Source organism: Anopheles stephensi, chromosome 2, assembly GCF_013141755.1.
Source record: "Anopheles stephensi strain Indian chromosome 2, UCI_ANSTEP_V1.0, whole genome shotgun sequence".
NCBI lineage: Eukaryota > Metazoa > Arthropoda > Insecta > Diptera > Culicidae > Anopheles > Anopheles stephensi.
The window spans coordinates 90,869,177-90,884,904 of NC_050202.1; the positions used below are offsets into that span (position 1 = coordinate 90,869,177).

At 46.4% G+C, this 15,728-nt stretch overlaps 1 protein-coding gene across 31 annotated transcripts in view; it reads left to right on the forward strand.

Moving 5' to 3' along the window:
* LOC118507611 (capping protein inhibiting regulator of actin dynamics) overlaps positions 1 to 15,728 on the forward strand; it is a 96,675-nt gene that overhangs the window by 56,520 nt on the left and 24,427 nt on the right. For 18 of the 31 annotated variants that reach the window (XR_004905677.1, XR_004905678.1, XM_036046293.1 and 15 more), the window contains exon 2: positions 925 to 1,955. The exons of 12 other annotated variants lie outside the window; for them this stretch is intronic. Coding sequence is in view for 17 of the 19 variants with exons in the window: in XM_036046293.1 (XP_035902186.1) it covers positions 1,307 to 1,955 (649 nt within the window). In the remaining 2 variants the exon portion in view is untranslated. The remainder of the gene's footprint in view (positions 1 to 924; positions 1,956 to 15,728) is intronic. One more of the 31 variants, XM_036046289.1, reaches the window with a different exon arrangement.

Sequence of the window (15,728 nt, forward strand, 5' to 3'; positions counted from 1 at the left end):
CAGAGATTACAGTCTCGCTACAGACAAGTACGAAATCGCTTTTTCTGAGCATGTGAATAATCGTAGATTATCTCGGTTCATCTCCCAATCTGGATTGGTTTCCATTTCCGTGACATGTTAAGTATCTTTTCTTGATGTCTCTGTTTCTCCGATCCATGGTTGAAACTGAACTCTCGAAGAAAAATCTATGATGAAATAATTTATAAGCTATGATACATGGCGATTATACTCTTCTTCAGGCACCTGTTTCGTCCATTTCCCTTCATTCGATGGCGGCAAAGGAAAAGAAAGTGAAAATTCAATTGATACTAAAAAGTCTGAAACCCATCGTCGCTGTTAAATATGCCAGCAAAAGTGGAGCACACACACACACGCTTGGTGGTTAAATTATGCTTCGGAACCGAACCAAACAGCCTATAGTTAACAAGGCATGTTTTTGAGGCTTTTTTGGGGGCTCCTTTTTTGTTTTGTTCAAGCAGTAGTGTTGAATCTGACACCGGCTAGGGTCTGCCGGTGTTCATTAGCCATAAATTATACCAAACCAGCGTTTGGTTCGTTGCGTCTTCTTGTTGCTGTTGTTGTTAGACCACCCAAGAAATGTGGCACGCAAGACACGCGACGATAGCGTGCTGGAATTGGAAGTCTGCTGGAGAGGTTTTGTGCGAGAAGTTGTAGTTCTTGGGGCGTGTATTGCTTTGCCGAGGGTGTAATTATAACTGTCAAATAAAATTAGAGTGCTACAAGTCGGACATTTCAAAGAGACCTCAGTCAGTTGCTGCTGCGCGACTTTCAAGGTTGCAATAAAGTTAAGTTTTTGTTGTAAATGCGTTAAGACGATAGTGGCGATACTGGACAGCTCTGTTGGAGTATCTCAATATTAAATTTTCTTTTTGTTCAATCTATTCCTCCGTTTGTGTGTGACAGAAGAAAATGATCGATAGTTGAAGAAACTAGGCAGCTTGTTCGGGATAGTGCTTACCTAATGATGTATCGTACCGTGTAGCTGATAGTTTAATGTCTGTGATAAGGAAAACGTTTGAGATTTCAGCTGTGCAAACAGACCTTCCTGCTGCTGTGATGGTGTTATAGTGTGATATAGTGTTTTGTTCTCGTGTCGCTCGTGATACGGATTACAGCAGAAGAAGCTTCCTCGACGACGTCCTTACCGTGGACGCATGCTCTCAACGGTTTTGGGGCGCCCCGTAAAGGAAGAGTTCAGTGAAAGCATAGAGGGTGCGTTAGTATGATTGGTCTTCGATAAGATAAACCGATAAGTCGTGGCGCCGCCCCCTGGACTGCCAGAGCTATGATATCAGTGAAACGTCCGAGTGTTTCAAGCCACCCTAGTGCTCACCATCATCATCATCACCATCATCAACCACATCACCACCATCATCACCACAAGCAGCACCACCAGCTCCACAGTCTCCAGAACGGAGCATCCAGTGCCGGTTCGGTTACCTCGGCATCCTTGGTAACGACGACTTCGGCCAACAACAATCGTCTCATTCGAAGTCGAAATCAATTATCCACCGGTAGCGAGCAGCAGCAGGACGGAAAGCATCAGCCCCAAACCCATTGGAATCCACAAGCAGGTGGAGGAGGGTTCGTGTCCAATGGTGGTCTAGGGATTGGTACGTTCGGTGGCGTTGCCGGTGGACAGGTGAATCGTCCCACCGGGGCAGCGTCGTGGACCGGAACGGGAAGTGGATGTTCGATCATTACGAACGGTGGCAGTCTGTACTATAGCAGCAGCAATGGTGGCTACGGTGTGAGCACGGCCACCGTAAATCCCAAGATACGGGACATCTACGAGTTTGACAGTTTGTTCTTGCTGCCAGCGTGTGCCTTAACGTCGGACAAGGCGCTAAACCTTCGCAAGGATCTTGCCGCGTACGATTTCGACATCAAAATCCTGGAGGACAGTCCACGGGGATCTCATAACGTTTGGCAATGTAAGTGTTGGGCGTGTTGGCGGAAGGAGATTGAGAAATATTCCTTCAACGGTTGCTTTCATGACGGTTTTCTCATGCAGAGATCGGGAGAGATTGTGTGTTTTATGGCCAACATGGATTATGAACCATTTGGGTTTGATTAGCCAAAATGTTGATCATATTGTATTGAGGGAACGGAATTAGAGAGTAACTTGATGCTCGGTCGTAAAACGGTCGGAACAATCCTATAAACGGTTCCCATCATCGTTTGCCAGAGATTTCCGAAGAGACTGTTCTTTTGTCTTAAGAAAGTCTTTGCCGGCTCTTCTGGTGGCTACCGTCCGGATGGATATCTTAGGCTCTTGGCGGACGGATAAAGGGTCGTAAAATGGTTTATGTAGAGCTTTATGCATCATATCAATTGTGGTAATCGATTACGATCGCATCATGTCGTTGTTTTCGTTTGGTTTAATGATTTTGAATGTTGTTAGCATGTGGACTCATACACAATCAAGTTGCTTGCGATGAAGGCTCTTTCAAGACTGAATTCACTGAGGCAATTTAAAGAGAGATGATAATTTCTCAGACAAAAAAGAGTCAGATCAGGATTAAGGTTATGCTAAATACGGCGCGAGGAAAGCTGACAAGTGTTTGGCTCGCCTACCAGCGGCCGGTTTAATAGCAATGGAATGTAAATCAACTGTTTACTTGGGGTTGATTGTGTTGTTCAATTACATTTCGCTATCTCTGGCATTTTTTGCTGAAGGGAAACCTGCCCCGCTTGTAGTCCAAGTCTCGGCCGGTTGTTTGTCTAGTCCAATTTACAATCTTTATTTTATGGCTCCATTTCTACGCTGCCCGCATCTTGCCGATGTTTGTGAGCGCTGAGGAACGTGCTCCCCATGCATCCACGGTAGAGGAGATGCGACCGAGAGTCGCTCTATCAGCTTCCGGATGTTTTCGATTTGCTGGGCAGCGTTGCTTGCTGTTTTGTTCGTACGAAAGTGGAAGTGGAACACGGGCGTTGTGTAGCATCGGAGTAAAAGCATATGTTACCACCTTTAAGGTTGCGCATCTGTTCACATCTGATCGATTTTTCTTGAGCGAAGACACAGCTGACGTGTCTGTCTTTCTGTTCGATTGCAATCCGGTAAGGTAGCTTGATAGGGAGCGTGTGTTCGGCGAGGTTTCTTTTTTTCTGCACGACGATGTGCATCATTGCGTACGCATGTCTCCGACGATGTCCACTGCCTTCGGTTAAATGGTTGTTTCCGGTTACTATTCCACTGGGTGGGACTGGGACTGTCTCTGTGTTTCGCATTAACAGCGGCCGCATTTTCGTCTGCAAAACTTTAGCTCTGCTATCGAGCTTGCGCCTGCTCGAGGCGTTTATGGAGCGTTCAATTGACTGGTTTTGTCGCTACTTTCCGAAACAAGCGCGTTCTGTCATTTGGACGGGATGGGCGTCAGCGCACAGCGAAGATGTGGACGTCTTCTTCGTCCTGGACATCAATTGGCATCACTTTCACGCCTTTCGGGCATGGTTAATGGTGTGGCTTTCGCTCTGGCTTGCCATTTTCGTGCCCGATGGGTAGAGAAAATCGCGCATCGCCGATGTGATGAGGGGATTTTATGCGTGCGTGTGTTGCCTTCTCACACATCGTTTAGGTGCAGCAGGCTTATAACAAACGAACAAAAACTGGTCTGAATCAAAATGAGTTCATTTTGCAAGCGCGCTCGCCGTCCAAATGAATGAAAAATGAAATTGAATATAATTTTCCAACTTCAAGGGCGTTGTTGTGCACCTAAGAGCTGAAAATTGGCAAAAATGGTCTATTGTAATTGAACCACTTGAGGACTTTGAAGGCTCTTAAGGTCTTAAGACATATTACGTTTCTGTTCTGAAGGTAAAGCTAATAATTCTTTTTTTCTTTCTCTATTTTTAGGTAAGTGATGATCAGACGCAAAGACACGGTTTGAAGGTGAATTAAATCACAAATTGGGTAGAATGGTTCGGTTTGAAGGTAATCAGTATCATCTCATTTCGCTGTATTTCGTTCTCCATTTTTGAAGAAATATTGTATTCATCGTCGATAAAATTGGCTTGTTTGCGCCTAAATGGCTGCAATTATTTATTCGAAAAGCGCCTTCAAAATGCTCAGGACTGTCAAAAGAATGGCGAAGGACTTATAAAGGGATTAGTAGCAGCTAGGTGTTCGAATCGAGAGCCACTCCAACCTTGGCTCTCCCAGTTTTAAAACCTTCGACGAAGCTCATCTTATCGCAAAAATTCCTGATCCAGCGTGACGTATTAACATGATAAATTGTATCGATCGCCTATCGGACAAAAAAAGGGTCCGGCAACGCTTCATTAGATTTGCTGTATGATTGATTGTAATTTTCCCATCAAAACCATAAAATGTGTATTCCATCACGCTTAAAATGCTCCGTGGGTGGGAGGGGGGGGGGGGGGGGGGTAGAAATTAAGTTTGGTTGCAGTTTTTTTTCCCCCGCTTTGGTTTGCCCGTGCTCCACATGATCCGATTTGGATCATTTTTCATGTTTTGCCGATAAAAAAGAGGCTACACTTGTTGTCGAAAATGTGGTTTTTGCAGGCTGGCAGCTCGAGCGCAAATGATGTTTTAATTATGACAAACGACCCATTTTCGGATGAAGCCGCTGCTTGGAAGAATGTTGCTCTAATTTAAATCCGTTTGGCGCAGAAGAAATCTTCGGCCGACTGGCACACGGGAGCACGGGAGGATTAACAGTGAACGCTGCGTTTGCCATCTTGGTTGTAATGAGTGCATACTGCATGTATATCGGTGTCACAGCTCCCAGCATGGAAGCCACCGTTACGAACACGTGTTTGGATAAGCTTTTAAGACATTTATTTGTCTTGTACTCAAACAACTCAAAAACAGTGTGTGTGCGTGTATTGATAGGACGGGAAAAGCATCCAAAAACAAACAAACGAGCCCGATTGTTGATACGTTTTGATGAACATGATCGTTCGATCGTGGAAAGGAGGTTACCACTATCTACACAGCGGCAAACATTTATGGCCAGATCGTCAGCTACAGGTTGAACCTTAACGATGGGAGGAATGAAAGGGATACTTGATACCTTTGTTGGGGGGGGGGGGGGGGAATGATATTTATGTTGCCTTCCTTCGGGACCGGAGTGCAGTGTGTGAGAGGGAAAGAAAAGTAGTCACATGGAACAGCTCATAAGAACAACAATTAACGTCATTTAAAAGCCGATTGTTCCAAAGGGTTGTTACTGCTGTTTTGCTGTTGCTGGCCCTTTCTCGTCTATTTGCTTCGTTGCACCACAGAAGAAGGTTTTATGATGGCGCTGCCTCCACGAAGAAGGGAAACAGTATCAACCTGAAATGTATTTTTATGATTGGTTAGACATTTGTGAGGGATGTGAGGGCCCGATTAATAGGCTTACAATAAAATGTAACTCAAACATAAAATTGGTTTTGTTGCTGAGAGCGCTCAATGGTTCAGAAATTGAATGCACCGTTTGTCTCGTTTATGCTGTACAAAGCTCTTGTGCCAACGGTACGAGCATCGACGTGATCGTAATCGCATGGGAAAATCGAAACGAGCACTAAGTAAGCCTCTCTAATAGCGCTAAATGCGAACTAAATGAACGATTTCGCGATCATGTACCAACAGCCAGAGCGATCTGGGAATTTTGCATCCCGCTTGTCGAGAGCAGCACAGCATACAAAGCAAAACACTTGGGTTCGCACCCCATGCACATAATGAAGACAAAACCCAATCCCATGGTATTTAATTAAACCGGTCCAAGAAGAACCTGGGCTGGTAGGGAAGATGCTGGGAGATATGTTTTGTTGCTTGTTTTTTATCCATTTCACTTGAACTACTCTCTGCTCCTCCGAAGAGCTTCATCCCCAAAGGCGAAGTGAATCTCCCCGATCGTTGGTGAAGAGAAATAATAAAAATCTAATCATGGGAATACCACATGAGCGAGCTCAGCGTTTGGTTCCGTTCCGAGCCAAAACAAATACCTCAGGGCTTATAAAGCGCTGGGCCTTCCTTTGCAACATTTTGTTTTAAGCTCGAAAAGCGTTTGCATTCGAAATTAAAAATTGAACCCCCTTTCTTTTGCCGTTTTCCCAGCTCTGTTTGTTTGCCGCCTAAAAGTTTGATGGGCATTTTGATTGCGCAAGGGTACGCCAAAGAAGGCAGAACCTTCTACGGCTAGCGGGAACAATCGTAATGGGAAATCAATTCAAGATGCGAACGCGAACCGAAAACAACGCAAATCGATGATACTCCTCATTCAACACCTCATTTATTCTGCCCGCTTTTCTGATGGAGGTTCGCTTAACCAAAGCTTACCTCGGGCACCTTTTTTTTACGACGACTCCACATCGTTGGGGGGTTTTGTTTCAATTTCTTGTATCCTCTTTACCGATACCGAAGCACAATCGGTTGGAAGAGGCAAGCAACAAAAAATAAACCTTGCCCTGATTTTGTCTGGAGAAGCATAACTGTTTTTACTTTGAAGGTTTTGTGTGTGTGTGTGTGTGTGTGAGTGGTCTAAATGGTTCAAGAAATCAAGGTTCTTGGGGTTTTGGAATATGAGGGGTTGGGCAGAATTTTAGCAGTAGGCTGGTATAGGCGGAGAATTGATGTTCACCTGCCGATATGCGAACCTTTTACGACCAAGATAACAGTTGTGGCCAACCCTTCGTCGTGCTCTGTAAATCAATGCATAAATGATTTGTCTGGTGGAGTTCTCATGGAACGGTTTAAAAAGACGATCGAACTTCATATAATTTATCGCAGCTTGAACCTTAGCTCTCGAGGTTAAAACATTCATTAGATACCTTCTGGATCGCAGAGATACATAACTAAATAAATCATCTCATCTGCGGAGGTACTGCAGGTACTCAAACAACGACCATTAACCGATCTAGATGAGCTCTTTGGACTTTTGGACTCTTCTAGCAGTAGTCCTGAGATCACAATGATACCGCAATCACCATTAGTTGGTTTGGTTTGGTCCAGGTCATAAGTCTCATCCAAATAAGAAGGATCTCCCCATGCAACTGTGCATTACTGGAGACTTGATGAGTGGTACAATGATTCCTCTCGAAAGCACACACACCCTTTTGCCTAGGTGAAGATGGATCATATTGAAGCTTATTACGGGAGAGAAAATATGGAAGTGGCCACTTCACAATACAAACCACCAGCTGTTTGTTCACAAATGAACAAATCCCATCAGAAGGTATCTCCACACACACACACACAATCCCTTACCGCTAGAAAGGGAGGGGGGAGCGAACGCCGGAGGAAGATAATAAAATTGGCAGACAATAATGAACAAAAAAAAGCACGCAGTAAACCCTCCGTGACCTAAAAAAGGAATACTATTTTAACGGGAACTAAGCGCGTGGTTTCGGTGGTGCTACATCCGTAATGGAATATTGAGGGCCTGATCTACCCACCGGTGGGTAGATGAGATGGTGAAGATGGCGTTTGGAAAGAAAACTGGCTTCCATGCTGCTGGTGGGAAGTCACTGGTTCCTTGAGGTACTGTTTTGGGACTCTCGCAGAGATGCGTTGTTGGGAGACTAGAAAGAAAGAAAAATCGACACATGATAAATGTTTTCCGTGTCGATCTTGCACACTACGAGCGTTGCGTTGTTCGAAGGCACTCCTTGGGGTGTTTTGCGCGACACAGCAAGAGTAATGTTCTGCGAAATTCCACACCTGAGCAGAAGCTTCTCTGGCTGCTCTTTTCTCCGCTGTCCAAAAAAGGGGCGCGATCGGTAATCAGTTATGTTTGATTTCGCCTCGAGTGCTACCTAACGAACGTAGAAAGGGTTTTTGTTGTGTGTTCTTCGCGATGTTGCTAGCTTCACGGTACGTCAAATTTGCGGTTTTTGTTTTCTGCCCGTCCTCGAGTGTGCCATGGAAAAGATGGAAAAGATTGGATTAGTTTAGGTGGTTCGGCCAGACCCGCTGAAGGGCTTGTTGCTTTCTTGACTTGTGCGCCCTCCCCAGCAGCAGCAGCGAGTCTAGATGATACAGATGAAAACTACAGTGCCGCGTGTAGGAGGAGCTGACTGAACCGTACGGCCCCCGACTATTCTTGGGCGCGCGCGCGCATTTTGCCGTCTGCAAATTACGATCCCGCCCGCCCGAACGTTTGGTGCGTAATTGCGCACAGACTGAGTGACTTTCCGGGCCAACTAACGGGACTTCCGGTGGTGAGGTCAGAATGAAAGTGAAGTTTTTGTGCGCAACGAGGCGCGTGATAAGGTGGAAGACGTCTTATCCCCACGTGTACGCGGACTTTGACAAGATCTGTTTCTTATTTAGCACGATACGAGTACGGAGGAGAGTAGCTTCATCGAAGGGCTGCTGGTGATGACACAGTGTGACGTTTGGTGTGAACTGGAGCAGGTAATATGCTCTGCTGAAGCTTATGGACGAGTAGGTAGCATTCGTATCAGAACGAAAACTGGAGCATACTTTACAGAGAATAGCTTATGACATCAGTGCTCCATGCCGACCGTCCAAGCCACTGCAAAGTCTCGTACATGAAGAAGCTATTGAACCGTGTCTCATTTCATTTTAAATGACAGTGGGTGGCATTTTTGCATCGAGTTTTGCCGAGAAAATGAAAATCAATGTGTATCGTTCGTACACCGTTCACCTACAAATGGCGGATGGATGGATGGCAGACATCTTGTTGCGTGGGGAGCTTTCATTCGATCACAGCTTGTCGTGCTACTTTTGCTCGTGCTTTTAATAGAACTGTCATCAATAATATTACCCAGCCATAGATGAAGTTCTGTATGTACCGATAGCCGGAAGAATGCCGCCTGAAGGTTAGTGGAAGAGTAAGTCATCCTGTGAAGAAGTACTCTTTAGTGTGTGATTATTATGTTTATTGAGATGCAAGTCAAAAGAGTTCAGACGCTCGTTGCTCGGCTTTGTACCGTGTGATGGGTGTAAAGTTGTTGATTTCCTTTTTCTGCAGCGCGATATGGGGTGGAACGCAGACGTCGCCGTCTGGACTGGAACTCGTCGGATGGTGGTCTAATGCAAACATGGCGTCGTTGGGGGCATTGTAGCAGATGTGAAGCATTGGATAAAGCAAGTCGCTTGCAATGGCTTTCCCATTGTTGTCTGCCGTTCCGAGCTTCCGAGTACGACTTTCGTTGGCTCATCGTGGCCACGGGAGGAGAGTTTAATGGATTGACAAGGTTAAATAGATTCTTCGGTTAACGGCTTCCTGCTACAGTGTCATCGATCGGAGGACTTTGTTCGATTCGTCTTTTGCTCCACAATTAAAGTTCAAGTGGCACCGAAATTCTTCCCGGATGACCTTTGCATGTGGGAACGATCGACCGTGAAAGAGCGGTCCGAGGAGACCGATGCAAATGTGCTGTTGTGTGATTCAATTTTTCCTTAAACGTGCACAGATTGACACTTTTCCCACCGGAGGGCGATGGTCGTTTCCTGGCATTCGTTTTTTCTTCTTCTTCTGCAGTTACCAGGTTCATGTGTCTGATGCTTGTCTTGCTGACTAAACGGTTGTTTGTCACTTTCTTCCCGGTCGGTCGGTTGAGGCGCTGTTGTTTGAGTTTCTGATTGATGTTAAGCCATCAGTTCCGGAGGGAGGCTCGGTTGCTCGCAGACGTCGTGGGAGAAAGTTGGGCTACGGAAGGAAGGACATGTCAACGGTGATGTATGTTTTACCCGTTATAACCATCGTCGTGAGCAATGCATGTACCGACGTTTCGCAACAGAACGCACTGCGTCGTATAAATCACACCCTCAGGAGAGACTTACGGCTTAATTAATTACTCAAACCGTTTTCAAACACCGAGTTGCAGATAAAACATGGGTTTGGTCGTTTTGAAGTACCATTCGACAGTGTCCGACTGTGCTGACTACAGTATTGACTGATGCCTCACGGCAAGCCTCGGTCAAGACTACTCTGCGACCACTTGGCAGAGTAGACAAAGCAATCGTGTGGCGGTATGCAAACATTAAAATATCGTTTGTCTCAACTGCGCTTTCCACTTCACCACGATTACGCTAAACTGCGTGTGTGCCTGGTGCGGAGCCTTACGTGTGCGGATTGCACCGAAAAGCGCAATCATGGGCAGAAAAATGATGCGCGAAAATGAGGCAAATCTTTCGCAAATCTATGGTGGCCGTGTCCGTTGTGGTCGGTCGGGAAATCTTCTTCGTCGCTTCATTAAAAGTTCATTTCGATAAATTTGCAACGCTTTTACGTTTTCACTTTCCTTCCCAACGCCACCGTCCACCCGGCGAGGCTGCCCTTTTTTTTGTGCTGCGCTGCTGCATCCACAGAGGTTCGTGATAGTAAGGAATAAAATTAAAAAGGTAAGAGGGAAATAAAATGATGTTACGTTGGAGTGTGTTGAGGTACTGCTCGGGTGAGATGCGCCCGCAGATGATGATGCCACGTTGTGGGTCCACGCTGTTATGTGGGGTGAGTATGGAATAAAAATAAACGGCTGCTCTCGGGGCTGGGGTTGATTGTGCTTCTCTACTGACGTACACGACGTCTGGGAGTCATCGCCATCGCATGCATAACTCATCGCGTGCAGATGTCATCGCGGATGTACAGCCCGAACGCTGTGGGTGTGGCAGCGTTTGTTGGGGCCTTAGCCCGTTTTGCGGGAAAAAAGGGAGTCATAATTAACCCTTCTCCGGTGCGCGGCCACAGAACCTTCATATCCTTTTGATAATTTCCAACCATTCACGACGGCTGCCGGGGTCATGCGAGTAGGTGGTCAGTGGTGCAAATTTTCACCTACACGTCGCCATTTATCGGAGTGATCTGGAGCTCGGAAGAGCCTTTTTCTTTTGTACTTGTAGGAAACGAATGGAAAAAAAAAAACCGTTTGTCTGCTGAGATGTGCTCGTCGTGCCAGTCCCAAAAAACCCACGCACAAAACCGAGACGTGTTCGAAGTTCGAACGCCTCCAGCGCCTCAACAAAAGTGACACAAAAGCTGCGAGATGCGGACGGAAAGAGGGCGAATACTCGATGGGGCGAGAGCGTCTTGATTTTGGAACGATTCGATTTGAAGAAAAACTCATCGTTTGCGCTTCAAGCTCATCAATGTGGGAATGTAATAGAAGCCGGTAAACGATTCACCCGGCGAGCAAGTAACGTTCGGGGGTCTGGTCTGGGATGCTCGCCGAAGGCAATAAGTTGCGATTGAATCGTCTTAAAACGCTTACGACAAGCTCGCTCGACTACCGGTTGACGTATGAAATCGAGCATGGAATTATGAACCGTACCAGCGTATCCTCCATTAACCGTTGCACCTAAATGGTTTTGGCCCTCGCCGCGTGTTCGATTCCGGCCCCAAAACGGGAAAGATTCGTAGCGCTTTCCATTTCGAATGACGCGACCGACCTGCTGCAGCGGAAGGTTTATCTAAATACCATCGAGCCAGCGTCCGGTGTCCGTCTGTCTGCCTGTCTGGGTGGCTTCCTATGTTACGGTAGTGAGCTTCTGGTTTCTCATGCTTTTACCTCCAAGCGCGAGGATGATGATGATGCTGCTCGGGAGCGAGCTAGGTTCGAGGCTTGGGCGCTGGAAATACCCGAAGGTGTGCTTGGACTCTCGATGTGGACTCTCTATATCATTTGCATCGGCACGTTCTGAGGCCAACCATGGTTTCGATTGCTGGCGGACATCGGAACAAGTGTTGAAATTACAGGGATTTCATCACCATCTCGTTCACCGTTTCTTTACGCTGGTGCCCTAAAGTCTATTGAATGGGGTAAAAGAGCTCCGGCAGCACCGGTGTTTAATAACATGGTGCGAAAGACTGCTCCTATGCATCTCCGGTTGTGGAGGCACTGCGTAGGCCCCTCAACGTACACCCTTTCTGCTCACCAGAAATCTAGTGCATCGCAACTTGATCGCGGATTAAAAATAAAGGTCCGTGTACTGCAGATTGGTAAGATTTCTGGATTAATGAGACGCTGAGATTCTGTCCCGGTGACGATGAGAATCTATTTTCGATACATCAGGAAGATAGAGTTGGAAATCGAATGAAGCGTATAATTTTGCAAGTACACTTTCTAATCCTTGCTTTATTGCAGCTCCATTGGTCTGGAGATCGTTTTATATTCTGCAATAAATACGTATTAGACGTACGGTTTCGATTTACTCCTAGTGTTGGTGCCTCTTGCGGTTCGCCGTCTTCGAACGCATTCATTACCATCTATTCCTTTCCAGATAAGATGCAGCATTTATGCAACCATCTAACCGCCGTCAACCTCACTTAGCCGGGGCACGCCGTTGTTTGAAGAGAAAATTAAAAACCTATCTCATATGTGCCGTCACTCTTCGGCGAAGGGCGAGCTGTACCGCCTCCAATGTTTCGACCGACGCCACCGCCGCGGATCATTAGTGCCAAGAAGCGTTAAAGGCAACTTTTTGAAGTCAAAGTTGCAGTTAAATGCATCAAAACGCTGGTGAGCTGTTAGGTGCGGGTTTTGTCTTCACGAAAAATCAATTCCGGTTTTCGCTTAACCAGCCAGTCTAGAGTGTGAAGTGATTGGTGAGAGTCTACCGAATGCGTTTCAGTATGCAATTTTCCAATCACACACGCTTGATCTCGAACGAGGGATCATAATTAATTAAGCATCGATTCCTTAATTATTGCCCTCGCGTCTCGGCGTGTGGAGAGTTTGCTTAAGGCGATCACCCCATACGACGTGCCGTTGGGCGGCCGAGAGCAAAAGGGCACAAGCTCACCTGTGCCTGGTGGCCGAGCAACAAGGATACGAACCTGCTTATTACAGTCGAATCGAAGTTTAGTGCAAGCGTGTACGTATGATTAAAAAGCCCGATAGAAAATTGAAACTCTCACACTCCCCCGGGGATGAAAGTAGGCGAGACGACGGTGGTCTAATCAAATGGCGCGACACATACAGGTGTCGAAAGCCAAAGGCAACCGTTTTTTTTAAGATAGCACAGTTTTGTGTAACTCTCGTTATGAAACGGTCGTTGTGTGTGCAAAAAGAAGGGTACTAGGTTGACGGAGAAGGTTTGGCCGTTAAAGCCTTTGCCTCTAATGAAATGGCAACCGATCTCATCATCATCACCTTAGCACGGGTACGACAGGGTTTTAATAGAAAGCTGCGGTTATGACGGTTACTGACGAGGGCAGGGCGTCCTGTGTGTTATGATGTGTATTGTCCGTCCTTGGGGGTTTCTTCTTCCTCAGACCTGGAGGATATGTAGCTGAAAAAGGTAATATCCCCAATCCCAAGTTTCAATTCCGGGGTTTGCTATTTTGAACCGTGATTGTTGGGAGTCACTGGCGGGAATTACTGTAGGCCGGTCATTTCTTTAGCAGTCACACACACGGCTCACCGAGTGACTAAAATGGTACCGATTTCTCCCCGATTCCGAGGCGCATTATGAAACGTGATATAGTAGGTCGGGGGCTGCGCTAAGATGGTAATAATTCAAAACTGAAAATTAAATAAACCCGGGTCACGGGGTAGACCGCCGCCACCAAGTGTCTGTGAAACCTGCTCATTTGCAAGGGGTTAATTGTTGTTGTCCGCGAGCAAGCCGCGCAGGCAGGATAAATATGAAACTTCCTTATGGCCTCGCGCGGCTCGTTTTGAATGGAGGTACTTTTCTTTAAAAAAAAATGAACGAAAGTGAAACTCTTGTGAGAAACACGGTACGGGACGAGATAGTCTTAATAAGATGGTTGCGAATGGCCAGGAATAAGGGTTGTGACGTTCGTCAGTTACCGAAGATGTATGACACAAACGATGAGCGGTTGACGTACTGAGGTGGAGTTTTATGTTTCTTCGCAATCCTTTCTTACTTCACCGTGAGCATGGATAATCAGACAGTCCGTGTAGTGTGTTCATTATTCTCTGAACACTTCGGAACACTTGCCTTCCGAAGCCGGTATGCGTTTTGATGTAAGATGATCGTGTCATAGATATTATTCACCACAGTCTACCATTTACTGCTGTACTGCCATAATCCCTGCCACTAGCGAATGGTTAATAGTTTCTCCCGACGCTCAAGCGCACGTGTCGATAGTTCAAAAGGTTGGTTCACTTGCTTGCTGCATACTTTTGCCGTGTTTTTGTGCTGTACGGAAGATTTATTCGTAATGGAGTGTAAATTGATAGAAATTTGTACTATGGTGCATCCGTTCCATTAGCTCTTTTACCCTGTCCGGTTGTACGTAGGGAAGCAGGAATGAAGCCATTTATTATGCAATATCTTTATGATTTGATTATACGATCATTACGATTGTAAAGCGTTATATCCGTCTTGGAGCGATAGTCCACCGTCCTGTGTCGGTTGGACACAGGACGATCGTAGATTGCGGGAGGCTTTTACCTGTACACTCACTGGATGCAGACGATCGTCGGCGCTGATGCAAGATACGGCTTGGGACGATCGTTCAGTGGCTGTTTATGCCCATGTAATGATGCTGCCTGTGGTTTATGGATGGGTCACCATGTGAAAGTGAAAGGACCCAAGGAACCTTTTGGAATAGTGGGAAAACTTGCTGTGGACATCCTGGATTGAAAGCTCCCGAGACTTGAGATATTACTTAATTGCTGTGAACTTACAGGAATTCATTTAGAGTGACGGAACCAAAAACTTTAACTTTAAAGCAAGAATAGTTGAATTCCATAAGAAATAATGACATTTCTAGACGCTGAAGTTGTCTCCTCACTTCTATGGTACTTTCGTCAACGACACTTTCCACGTGAAGACCCTTGACTGTGATCGTGATCCTTGTTGGGTTGAGGAGAAGTTGTCTGACTGCGAACATCATCGGTACATGAAGTCTCTTGCCGACTGACTCTGTTTTGAGTGCCCTATTACGGGTACCGGGTTCAAGTGGATGATAGATACTGCCTGTTGGTGGACCATCCCGTTACGTTCTGTTATCCTTTCCCCCATCCCGTGCATCAAAGGGGTCAAAAGCTCGATCTGTCGTTTCGTCACGTCATGCGGCTGCGTGGATTTTGGTGTGCCGTGTTCCTGACGTCGCTACAAAGCCAACGTGCACCGGCGTCTCGTGTTAATCGGTTAAAGTGGGCTGGAATTCCTCTCGGCTATACGGCGCGTCGTAGCGATGCCGTGGAGCTTGTCATTAGCTTGTCACGTCACGAAATGGACCCCATCAGGTTCCAGCTACGATACGATTTCGATCATCATCCATTCCCCCGTGTAGATTTTGCAGGAGGAGGTACCCGATGACTTTTTACGTGTTACAACGACCGGAGTTGCTGGGACGCCGCATCAGGAAGAGGTGGTTCGCCTTTTTTTTTTTGGGGAATTTGTACTCAGCCAGCACCACCACCGGGTCAGTAAATGGGGGAGAGATTGATGATGACTTCATCGTTTGGAGATCGTTAGCGAGCGCGTTGGAGGAAGCTGAAGTCACCACACCAAACCGCCCCGGAGGGAAGTTCCGTGACCGAATCGTGGTAGAATCTTTATCGACCTGTGTGTGACCAACGAAAAGCGTGCCGTAATCGGGCTTTTAGTTTGTGTGTTGCCCCTTCAACCCATTGTGGTGCTGTTCGTTTCCCGGTGCCAAGATGGATCGGTGGTTGGTAGCGCTTTTCCTTAAGCAAATCAACGCGAAGATCGTCATCCATCATGCACAGATCACGATGTGGGTTCAATCTGTAGTTTCCCCCTGTGTTTTTTTTTCTGCTCTTCGCCAGTCATTCTCCAAAAGGAGAAATGA